The sequence below is a fragment of the Morus notabilis genome, unplaced genomic scaffold (assembly GCF_000414095.1).
Source record: "Morus notabilis unplaced genomic scaffold, ASM41409v2 Scaffold1383, whole genome shotgun sequence".
Lineage (NCBI taxonomy): Eukaryota > Viridiplantae > Streptophyta > Magnoliopsida > Rosales > Moraceae > Morus > Morus notabilis.
This window is the reverse complement of record NW_010366099.1, coordinates 35,188-48,165: the sequence shown is the minus strand read 5'-3', so window position 1 is coordinate 48,165 and position 12,978 is coordinate 35,188. Positions and strand designations below refer to the sequence as shown.

Here is a 12,978-nt window from a genome sequence, read left to right as displayed (position 1 = left end):
CATCGCGGCCCTACCATAAAAAAGTTTCTTAAGTTGTACCAAACTTGTTCTGGACTCTGCCTATTAAAGTTTCAACATAAAAGACACGACTTTTGTTTTTTAAAAAGTCGTACCATAACATGTAAATTACAAAATTAATCTATATTAGACTACATATGGTCTTTCTATGTGTGTGTGTGTGTTTTTTTTTTCTTTTTGAGATTTTAGTGGTCGGACTGACAAATGGCTAATTAAGATAATTTTATAAATGAAGCTTATTTTGAGTCATTTTAAAAATTAGGAGCTATAAAGAATTTATCCTGTAATTCGAGTTTACGGATAAAAATGAAATTGTTAATATACGTAACTCAGCTAGAAAAGGAAATCTATGATGTATAAATATGATCCATTCGTGTATACCTTCTTTAATTTAAACTCATAAAGCAACGCTAATTAAATTCAAATCTTTTGTCCAATTTGAGTACAACTTGTGTTTTCATATCCAATGATTTGAAATTTGAATTTACTCAAATTAATTTTATATTTCATTGTATTCATGACATTGACATGAATATACTGATTGGACAAGAACTAAGATAAGAAATTTATATATAAGATTTGAATTCTTTAAAATGTAAAGGGTCCGTTTAGTTCGTTGATTCGAGTTTTTAATTCGAGTTAATATGTGATTTTATGTGAAAATTTTTTACTGTGGTAAAAAAGTTAAAATGTGACTGTTTTTTATAGTTATTTATTATAACAAAACTTAAATCGGTGAAATAAACGGGACCATAATATTAATTTTGGAGACGTTTGGTTCATAGATTAGAATTATTTTTTATTTACGTGTATTTTTTGTGAAAAAAAATACTGTAGCAAACCATGAACCATGATTTGAATCGGGGTACGAATCCTCCAACCAAACAATCTCAAATTGTTTTCCAAGAGATTTTTGAAGGCCAAAGGCCTAAAAATTTAATACAAACAAACCAAATTTTTGTTACGGAGGCAAGAGTATAATTTATGTAAAGGAGTTTTCAGTCTTTGTGGATTTTGGAAGGTGAACTTTCTCTATTGGTCGTAGTTTTCTTGCCATTTGCTAACTTGTATTACTCTTTGCTATATATGAGCATATGAAAATGGATTCCTCATGGCTCCTCCCAGAATAAAAGCAATTTTCAATGTGCATATATGAATTCTTACAAATGGGATTTGGTTCCTGTTTTAAGAGGCAATTAATAAACGTTTTTCTATTACAGTTAAAAACTTTTAAAAAAATATCACATCTCAATTTAAATTAAAAACTCAAATTCACGAAGCGAACGAGACTTTAATCCCACGCACTTTCCCATTATGATTATCAGGGATTAATTGAATTTTTTTGGATCCAATGCAAGTGTTTAAATGCTACCAACTTAGCGTGTACCGTCATACATTGACTAAGGATTTTTAAGAATATATTCTACCTAAAAAAAATAAAAACAAAAAAAAAAACTTTATTTGACCAAAAAACGGTTTATTGGATTCCTTCAAAAGAAAAAATGGGGCACAATTTCAATAGGTTTAGGGGGCGACTTCAAAAGATAATTTGATGCTAATTGAAGCCTTATAGTTTATGGTCAATGGCCTTTGATTAGTCCGATGAGTTGTAATTATGTGTATTGCTCTCCACTTACCATATGGTGGAATACGTTGCTTATTTGTTGGCTAATTGTTAGGATCTAGAATGTCATCACGAGAAATTTAACGGTGTAGTTGAGATAAATAGCCCGTTTAATTCGCTGATTCGAGTTTTTAATTTAAATTGAGATGTGATTTTATGTGAGAGTTTTATATTATAGTAAAAAAGTTAGATGTAACTGTTTCTAAGAGCTTTTTACTGTAACAAAACTCGAATTTTAAATTTAAATCGGTGAAATGAACGGGTTCAAGAGTCTCTGAATACTTTTATCAACGGTGGAGAATGAGATGGGGACAAAGATAAATGGGTGTATGTAGTAGAGTAGTCTTTCCAAAATGGATAAAGGTGAAAGTTGGGCTGTCGGTGGAATTGATGGAGACAAGGCTTTGGTTTCGAGCTTGGAGTCAGGTCCATTTTCCATTTTCCGTTTTCTTTTTCCTTTTTTTTTTTTTTTTTTTTTTTTTTTTTGTTTGATGTTTGGTAGCGTTGCATTCAATCATACCCTTGATTTTCAAATTTTGAATTTGCTAGTGAATTACGACCTTCTACCAAAAAAAACAAAAGAAGTATCATGATAAGCAATGTAGAAAAGAAAAATTTTAAAAAATGAATACAATTGTCAAGAAAGGAGAAAAGAACAAGAAAAACAATTATATTCGATAGAAGAAGTTTTTTGTTGGGTAGGCAATCAAACAAAAGCATGACAAAGTAATAGCATTTTATTCCGAAAGAAAAGCTTCAAATGGGTTTCTCAAATCAAGGTGCTTACGTAGATTGGGCCATTTAAATTTATTTCAAGTACTGAATTCAAAAGCTTGTCATCAAAATAAGAACAAAGTCAATATCATTGGTCACAAAGCATATTGGCTTTTGGATGGAATGTGCTTGTGATTTTAGGCTTTTTAGCATTTTGGAAAGGAGAAAAACCAGAAATACCACTCATAATAGCAAAAAAAATATTATTTATATTATTATATTTAAAAGGAAGTAATTTTTATTTTAATTAAAAAATAGAAAATAAAAAATTATAATGACATTTAATTATTTAGAATATCATAAAATTACTTTTCTCTCATGAAACACATGTATTAGATACTTGACTTGGGCTAGGAGAACCTCGAAACCATTTATGAGCTCAAATGGTCCTTAAGAATAGTCATCGGCTTCTGTCCTTAATATTGTGATTGTCTGTATGGAAAGACCAGTATGAAGGTGGGTATTGCGCACTTGGCCCATTAAGATTTGTTTTGTTTTTTGTTTTTTGTTTTTTTTTCTTTTATTATTATTATTTTTGTTTTTTTGTTTTTTACATTTGTCTTCCTATTTCCTCTCTTTCCTTATTATTTTCTCCACTTAAGTATTTTACTTCTTATTCCTTTCTATTTCTCATCCCGGCTATCGAAACACAGTGTTTATGATACCAAAGCACTATTATCCTAAAATCAGACGGTTGGGAATTCAGTTCTGATTGTCATTTTCAGATTTGATTGGTTTTTGAATTTTAACATTATTTTGAGCATGATTTGATGATAATCTGATTAAAGAATGAAAGGCAGCAGGAATTTTTTTTTTTTTTTTGGGGAAGTTTCTGATTATTAGGAAACTGTTTAAAGTAAATCGATTTGGATATTATGTGAAAGTAAACTTTTAGATGTTTTTGGTAAGTTGAATTTAGATAGGTTGATTGATTTGCAAAGGAGATGCTGCTATGTTGTACAAATTGGCCAATTCTCTAAAGAATCCGTCCAGGTTCATTCTGTCTTAAATGGAACATTTGATATCCGTAAGTTGTTTATCTTCTTTCTTTATTGACACCTCATTGTAGTTAAATTACAAGAATTAATAGAGTTTTCTAGAATGAGTTAGACTCCATTCATTTCACCGATTCGAGTTTTATTACAGTAAAAAGCTCTCAGAAACAGTCACATTTAATTTTTTTTATTACAGTAAAAAACTCTCACATAAAGTCATATCTCAACTTGAATTATCGAATTAAACGAGTCCTTAATAAGACAAAAAAGAGACAACAACTTAAGAATAACATATCTATACTCTTTTGTTAAGCAGCACAACATTAAAACTAGTGAAAATAAAATCTAACGTAAACCTCTTTATAATTGATCATTTTATTTTTCATATAGTACAAGTGGGAAGTGACAAAATTATATTTGACGTCAGGGCCATCAACACAAAATTGAGTAGGTTTTTAGAGATTTCATGCTCCAAAGCTTGATATATACTGGCAACGCCCATAAACATAAACCCTAGCATTTTACACAAAAAAAAAAAAAAATATATATATATATATATATATAATAATAATAATACTAGTGACCATGATGTAAATTTATCAATTCAAATTTTCAATTTTCAATTTTTACAATTAAAATTTTTTTAAAAATATCACATCTAATTTATTCTATTATAATTAAAAACTATTAAAAAATAGGGAGAAAGAGGAAAATAGGCCAAGATTTGAGATGAATTAAAATTAATAGGCCAATAGTTTACATAAGTTAATAAATAGGTCAAATTACTGTTTTCGTCCATAACTTGTCTGGTTATGAACCATAACTTAACAAGTTATTGTCTATTATTGTCAATAACTTATCTGGTTATGAACCATAACTTGATAAGTTATGGCCTATTAATTTCTATAACTAAAAATTAACCTATATACTTTTTTAAACTTTTTATATTGACCTATTTTCTACTATTTCTCTAAAAAAATATTATATATCAACTTAAATTAAAAATTAAAATTTACCACCACACGCGAATGAGGCCAAAAGGCCCAAAACACTCGTCAACAGATTATTTCTTTTAAAGAGAAAAAAAAAAGTAATTTATTAAAGAGCATTTGAAAAATTACACGCTTGGGCTTGGGCAGACAAAAATGATTAGTCTGTGGCAAGTGCAAGCTAAAACTGCACATGCACAGCATGTGCAACCTAATCACTTCACCAGACAAAAAAATTTGCAAGCACTCAGCCGTGTGATTCAACTCAATATCAGACTAGAGGGGCGATTTTATAAAAAATCACATTTAATTTTTTTATTATTATTAAAAAATTTAATAATTAAAAAGTCAAATCGGATAAACTAACGGGAAGCCTTAATTTTTGTGACTTTAAAACGTATATACATATATATATATATATATGTATATATAGCTCAACTTCCACCTTTTTCCCTTTTGCCCATACACTGATAAAAAGCCTTTTTGCCAAATGCCAACCCTTATTTATTAAGACCCTCCCACATGTATGTACATATATAGTTATACAATCTATATAATGTTTTATAGGCTCCACCTAATGAACTGTGCTAGGTGTAAAAGGGTAAAAACAAATCTAATTACATATGATTAGATATGATTTAACGTCTTTTTTTGTCAAGCGAATGTATCATATAATTATATATGATTTAACGCTTCAAAATTTTGTCCTACCAGGGTGAATTTTCACACCCTACCATAAGGTTTTTAATTTCTAACTGTCAATATCAAGGTCATTTTTATGAGCTATGAAGATGAATTTAGCACTAAAGTCATATTATTATAATACACAAAAAAGGTCACTTTTTTATTGGTGTAAAATAAATGATGCGGCCCAGTCGTCTCTTTAGAAAGATATATAATAATTTATTTTAGAATGTGCTAGATTGTAAAAGAACAATTTTGGGAAAACTGGAAACTAAAAACACCAACAAATCCAACTACACAGTTCACAAAATCAACTATTTTTATTTTTGTCAGTGGGTCAGGAACACACAAATCTAAACACGAGATATGCTCCTCATTTTGATGCCTTTCAAGAAGAGCTTTTAATCATCTTGATGACGAGAGTACTCTAAAAAAAATGTGGATATATACATATATATATATATATATGTATGTATGTATGTATGTATGTATTGTATGGTGTGCAAGTCAGCAATATTTTCCGACACCTAATCAGAGACAAAATACAGCAATTCCAAATTGTTTTCTATGCTTTAAGCTTGCATTTTCAGTTCTATAAGATTAAATAGGGTTTGTGTATTTATATACCTCGCACGTAAGAATCATCAGTTGAGAAAATATGTGGTTATTCATATATATAGCCCGTTTGGTTCCTATAATTCTAATTCTGCTACATACTTTTCTCTCGCATAAATTTTGAATTAAAAAAATTCCCGTCAATAAATTCTCTTATAAAATTTGAATTCATAATCAAAATTACTGATTTAAACGCATAAAATAAACAGACCAATAAATTCTAAGAACATGCATGTATTAATTTATCTATAACTTTTCTTAAACATTTAAACTAGTAATTAGAGATGAACTAGTTAGTTTGTGATAGTGTGCAAATTTTTTTCATACATATAGAACAACGGATGCGCAAATTCAAACTAGATAGAATGATAATTTCAGTCTGAACCTAAAGGAATAAACGTAATGATGACTTAGAGAGTACTGGGATTATAGAGGTTCAAATTCAGAACATCTTGTATTAATATGCATGGGGATATTCATACTTTTATACTATTGTGTTTAGGTTTATTCAAAATATATACCTTTAATTTTTAATCTTATCAAATGTATATCTTCAAATTAGATTTAATACACAAATTCATACCTTATTTCGGTCCACAACTGATTTTTACTTTTAAAGGACCAAACTATTGTTAAGAAAAAGAGAAAAAAAAAAATTAAACTTTCCAATATTACAAAGAATAAAAATTAAAAATATGAAAAAAACCAATTTCAACCGTACTTTAAATATTTTTTAGGTCAAAACCTTAAGTTTTTTTTCTTTTGTTTTTATTTTTATTTTTTATTCAAGGGTATTTTAGGTACTTTTAAGGTTAAAGTTGATGGTTGACTATGAAAAAGTATAGAATTGTGTATTAAATCTAACTACTCAAACTAAAAATGTAATTTTGAATAAACCCAAAAGCATAAAAAGGTAAATATCCCATATGCATGTTAGTTTAAGAAGGGTGTGGATGATTCAAGAATTAATGAATGGATCAAATTAGCATCATCTGAAGATATAAATGTGATATAAACCATACAACATAGTAGAAAGGAGATGGAGAGCACCATAAGAAGCAATTCTAACAAGCTTGGAAGAAAGTCACCAAAAGAAGTTATAAAAATTTCATTGACATAAAAATGTTTGTTTTCAGTCCATCTATCTAAGTTAATAATGCAATCCTACACAAAGAGAGATGAAACAACGAAACAAACTAAGTAAATTAGTCAGGTATATATGAAGTAAACAGTCTCTTTTACCCACAATACTGCAAGCTCATGATGGTCTGGTTCTTTACTTGGGGCTAGAGGCCAAAAAACCAAGCTGCTCAGCCAGAATGTCTACATGATCTTCCTCATCTTCTTCATCATCAACACCCAAAATTCCGACTTCCTCTTCCATGCTCTCATTCAACAAGTTTATCCAAAATCCTTCATCAAGCTCTATATCTCTATTACTAAAACTCCCATGAACTTCTTCTTCTAATTCTGTGTTGTTCTTTTGGCTAATAGCTCCACTACTCATTCCTTGCATGTCAATAGTGGTGAGCTCATCCAATTCATCAACTTCTTGGTCGAATTCGGCGCCCATGTCAATGTTATAATCTTGGGGCTCCATTTTCACAAAGATATTCTCAGCTCCTCCACTGCTTTGGCCTAAACCAATATCATCATCACCATCATCAACTACTACTTGATCGACAACGCTTGGTCCTTGCTCGATCGGTCGCCTTCTCTTCTTAGAAATCGCTTCCTCTAGCTCTCTCCTTTTGTCATTCTGTTGGACTAATTGTTGCACAAAGTTGGGGTTCTGCATTGCCCTTGACAAGAAATTCATCACTTGTTGTTGCTTAAGCTCAGTCCTCTTTAGCCTATCTTCCATTGCTTGGAGGTAAGATCTTGTGTTCTGCTGTTGCTGTCTAAGTTTCACCAATTCCACCATTAGAACCTGCTTGTCACGCCTTAAACGGTCGACCTCTCCGTCTAATCCAAACCGTCCCACTTCGACACAAGCCGGGTCTAAATTAGCTTGCTGTGAAGAAGACTGAGCGGGTTGAGATGGTTTCCTCCTCCTAATGTTCTTTAGGAGATGCTTTTGTCCTCTCAGAAATCCCTCATTAGCAAACTCCCACCTATCTGGATCAACTTTTCTAAATCCCTACATTAACCCAATTGCTTTCTAATTCATTATAGCTTGTTAAAGCCACGATATATAGCTATATAGTACTCTAAAAATACAACATAAAATAAAGCTCAAACCATTTAAATTTGAGGCAGCTTTTAACAGAAGCAAAACCGGCTTCAAAATAGTGTATTGCATAGTCCATGAGTTTGATTTATGCACTTTCTTTTTTCAAGCCATTTAACAAACAAAATGTGCGCATGATACAAACTAACACATATATTAAGCCAAGAGACGAAAAGAGAGAAAAATGAGAGAAAGCCAAAGATTCATCTCTCTTATAACATAAAATAAAGCTCAAATAAACATCTAAATTTGTGCAAATCGATGCCCTAATGAGACAACCCAAGAGAAGCAAAACCCATATCTTATAATACATCACAATGCTTTTTTCTTTTTTTCACGAGGCCAATAATATTAGACAAACAAAAATGAAAAATGTCCACATACAAGTGACCCATTACACAAAAAAGGAAAAGGAACCAGAAAAATCTAGGGAAAAGAGTTAAAAGGTGGGAAAAGGATGAAGATACATCTCCTTAGAGCTAGATTTTTCCAATGTATAAACACTAAAAACATCAAATCAAAAGAGCCCACTCATAGATTATGTTTAAATACTACATATATATATTATATATCATTCTTGAATAATGAATATACCAAGTGATATAGCTTGACATGAGAGAGAGAGAGAGAGAGAGAGAGAGAGAGAGAGAGAGAGAGAGAGAGTATAGAAAGCACTGACATAAGTGTTGAGCTGCCGAACAAAGCTTGAGAAATTGTTGTGCTTGAAATATCTGGGGAGAAGACTCATGGCAAAGTTCTGGGGATCCCAAACGACAAAGCTGTTGTTCCCTCGGCTCCAAGAAACGACATGATTGGTCGCCGGATCTTCAACGATCTCATACGTCTTCGTCAGAAAAGGTGGGGGACCCACGTCGTGAAGCCCCTCAATTGGCTGTGGAGCTGCTGCTGCACCACCCGGAAACTCCTCCTTCACTCGCACAAACTGAGACTTCATTTTCACTACAACTCAATCTTGATTTTCTCCTTCTATATATATATATATATATATATGTAATAACCGTGTATATATCTATATATAGACAAGATTTTCTAACTGGGGAAGGTTTTTAGTCAACTGGGTATGCGGGGTTTGAGAGAAAACCAAAGTTGGATTTTTTTTTTTTTTTTTGAACTTCTTAGCAAAAATACACCAGTTCAATAGTACCAAAGGTAGACATGGAAATGGAAATATATTTTTGGCAACTATTTTTTGGTCAAAACATGAACGAAAGACATGTTAGAAAACAAAAAACAAAAAACAAAAAAAAAAAGAAGAAGAAGAAGAAGAAAAAGAAGGTTGAGAAATTAGTCTAGAGTTTGATATAACAAAAAAATGAAACGGATATCACAAAGAGGGAGACTTAATTTGGGGTGATATGGAGAGTTTTATTATTATTATTATAATAATTATTTTTTGAAGAAGTATGGAGAGGAATATTAGGCAGTGAAAGAGAGTGGCGATGGAGAAGAACAGAAGAGCCAGGGCCCAGAAGTATGTAAAGAGGTAGCTATCAATGATTTATCAATAGCAGAAATATGTACTTTCTCTTTTCTTTTTTTATCTTTCTTTCCTTTTTTTTCCTTTTTTGTACAAGATATGATTAGTTGGGGAAGGTGACTATGCAAAATTGGGTTGAGATATTTTTCTCTCTCCCAAAGCTTTCTCTTTCGGAAGGCCATGTGGCAGTTTTTCTTTTCTTCTTTCATAGTCATGCAAAGGGACAGAAATGTAGGGTAATTGAGTTTTTTTTTTTTTTTTATTCTTTCTTTCTTTCTTGTAAGGGGAAAAAACTACTAGAGTTAATAATTGTTTATAACATTTCAAAATAGAAAATAAAAAATGTTCCTAACATGTGATCTGGACAAGTTTTCTTTTTTTTTTTTGGCTTTAAAGAAATCATAATAAAGCTTTTGTGATATGAAAATGTTGAGTCCGGATTTGCTGTTTTTATTTTTCTATTTTGATTGGTGTCTCGTCACTAATTATTTACTGTATCATTTAAATTTAAGAATTGACCACATAAATAGTATTATAGGGTAAAATGTTAAACTTTAAATTAAATCTTGCATGAGATCCATAATTAAACCTTAAATAAGAGCATTAAATGATCAATGATAGCTCAACCCTAACTGTCACGTCAGTGGATAACTCTCTTAAGAGTCGACCGCTAGAAATAAGTGTCAGGCATATGAAAGAGGTTGACTATTCTGAAATGATACAAATGACAACATGAAGCCGACCGTATCGGCAATCGTAGGCGAAGAAGCTTCTGAAAGTGTTTACGAAGTCAAGGCTACACAAGATACGAGATTTGTGAGATTTGCTCCAAGATTTGCTATACGTAAACTAAATATATAAAATTTAAATAAGGAAACTGATTGATTATAATCTCTATTTTTTGAGAAAATATCCCAAAAGATAAAGGAAATAACCCACATTCAAATAGGGAAAGTTTATGGGCGGTGATCTAAGCTATAAATAAGGGATTATGAGTCAGAAAATCCCTAAGTCTTATTCTGAGCATTAATGCTTGTAATTCCTCTAAAAATATTGAAATTTCTCTCCTCCCCGCAGTGGACGTAGCTCTCGAATTGAGGGTGAATCACTATAAATTCTGTGTGTTCTTATTTAAATTTCGCTTTTAATTGTGTTTTAAATCATTTAATTCGCACAAAATGTTTAGAAATTCGTTATTATTTTGTTGGTGAATTTTCACCGTCAACAATTGGCGACTCCACTGCAGACCAAACCCAAAATCTTTGGTTAGTGCGAAGAATTCCGGTTAGAAAATCGATCTGAAGCCATGCCTCCAAGAAGAACAATAAGCAACCTGCGAATCAAGGCAGCCAAATTGAAGATAACAAAGTGAATCAAGCCAATTAGGCCAATGGAAAAAGGGGTGAGAATCAACCTAATCTAGAGAATCAACCTGTGCAGTTGGGAGTGAAGAAGTTCCAACCCCAAACGCGCCCTAACCAAATCTGGTGCAGATGCAAGCACAGTTGAATTCCTTAACTGATATGGTTCGGCACTTGGTGACTACCATAGAGCGAATTGATGGGAGAAACTCAATGCTTCCTTTTAAAGACGCTTCACCGAGACCACCAAACGCAGCTGCAGCCGGGAACCAGAATAATGGTGACTAGCGTGGTGCCTTGGAAGGGATTGGAGAGAGCGAGAACACAAGGGGAAGCAGGCAAAGGGCCGCCAGGAGACGAGCCCCGAAAAGGGAAGCTGTAAATGGACAAGGACTACCCCAGAGGGCGCCACCTCGAGGAAACCATGGCAACGATGCCTAGGAAGACTCATGGTCGGTACAAAAGGGCAGAGAAACTTTATTTTTTCACTTTGGTTACTTTTGCCCTAAAATAATATTTATTTATTCATTTTAGTCCTTTCTTGACTTTATCTTGGCTTCTTGCCCTAAAACTTATTTTTTTCTTATTTTGGTTCCTCATTGAGATTTTATATTTAGATTTTATATGTTTTTAATAATTACATGACAATTAATTAATTACAACTTAACACAGATTATTTTCCACGTGCTTGAGTTCAACTAGTCTATGACTATAAGTTAGAGATCTCAACTCTTGACCTCTATCTATAAGTTATGTGAGTTTTTATATTACTATTAATAATTATTAAGAGATTGTTATCACAATTAATACTAAAAGAATGTATCTAACAATTTTAAAAAATAAGTTATTATCATGTGGGTTGGTATCAAAAAAGTTAGAATTAACATATAGAGATGACAATATTCATCGTGAGGACGGACCCCGCAGGGATTTGCACCGAATAAAGCGAAGATGGAGAATAATAATTGGGGATGGAGACAAAATCTTGTCCCCAAATCTTAGCGGGGCGGGGACAGAGAAAGCACTCCTCACTCCGCCCCCGGCCCGGTATACAAATGTTATATATAATATAATATATTTTTATATAAATATACATACATATACATTTTGCATATGTGTTAATTATTATTTTTAATAAGACCTTTCTTGACTCTACAACTATTTATTTATTTATTTATTTTTTTACCTATGTTTTGAATTTAGTTTGTATTGAGGAACCTTTGATTTTGGTCTAAACTTATACTGATTTTCTACTCTATTTTTACTTTAAGTTACAATAATTTTACAATGCTTAATTGCATTTGATGTGGAATGAGACGGATATGGAGAACACCTTTCCAACGGGGAATCCCTGACTCCACCCCCGCCTCTTCTTAAGCGGGGATGAGAGTGAGAATGTGGATGGTTTTGAAGGGTGGGGATGAGGATGGTAAATCATTCCCCACCCCGTCTCGTCCTGTTACCATCCCTATCAACATATGCATGGCAAGATAAAAAAAAAAAATTTAGTACATCTTAAACTGCTAAATTTTGATAAAATTTCATTAAGTCTACTTATTTTTATTAGTTCTATCCATTAGTATATAAAATAGCGATAGAAAGTATCTTCCATAGAAGTTGTGGTTCTAAAAAAGGTATGAGATTAAGACTTTATTCATTTCACCGATTTGAGTTTAGAATTCATGTTTTACTACAGTAAAACATTTTAAAAAACAGTCATATCTATTTTTTTTACAGTAAAAAACTCTCACATAAAGTCACATCTCAACTCAAATTAGAATTAAAAAATTTTATATCGGGTAGACATGCGCAATTGCGTGTTCCATTAATGCTGAATTCAATCCATGAGTTGCATTGTTTTGGGATTCGCAACTCATGATACTTCATGAACACAATTATAATTACGTCTTTGATTGCTTATAGCGTGGGTGGGTGGGTGGTTATTACAAATGTAAAAACTCAAATAACCATAAAAATTCATGAATCAAAAACTTATGGAAGACTCTTCACGGAACCCTTATTTTGCTTTGGTTGTCTAGATATTTATAGCCAACATATCTCATAATATATGGAAAAATATCACCCATAAGTTGTCTGAAAATAAGGTTCTCAGAGTCACTCAATCGGCAAATATTTGAAAATATCCTATAATATTCTAAATTAATTATATTTTCCCTCTTTGAATTTCAT

General features: G+C 31.8%; 1 protein-coding gene across 1 annotated transcript; it reads right to left on the bottom strand.

The window, feature by feature from the left end:
• Positions 1-6,971: 6,971 nt before the first annotated feature.
• On the bottom strand, positions 6,972-8,884 carry LOC21396497 (heat stress transcription factor A-6b). Its single transcript, XM_010109405.2, has 2 exons — positions 8,609-8,884; positions 6,972-7,839 (listed from the first exon to the last, which is right to left on the bottom strand). Exons 1-2 carry the CDS (start codon positions 8,882-8,884, stop codon positions 6,976-6,978), a joined length of 1,140 nt encoding a protein of 379 aa, XP_010107707.1. The 3' UTR covers positions 6,972-6,975.
• Positions 8,885-12,978: the final 4,094 nt, after the last annotated feature.

Excerpts from the sequence above, each read along its gene's own strand:
- LOC21396497 (XM_010109405.2), bottom strand. The coding sequence starts at position 8,884 with ATGAAGTCTCAGTTTGTGCGAGTGAAGGAGGAGTTTCCGGGTGGTGCA. Across the intron at positions 7,840-8,608 it reads TTCGGCAGCTCAACACTTAT|GGATTTAGAAAAGTTGATCC; the intron begins GTCAGTGCTTTC and ends GGGTTAATGTAG.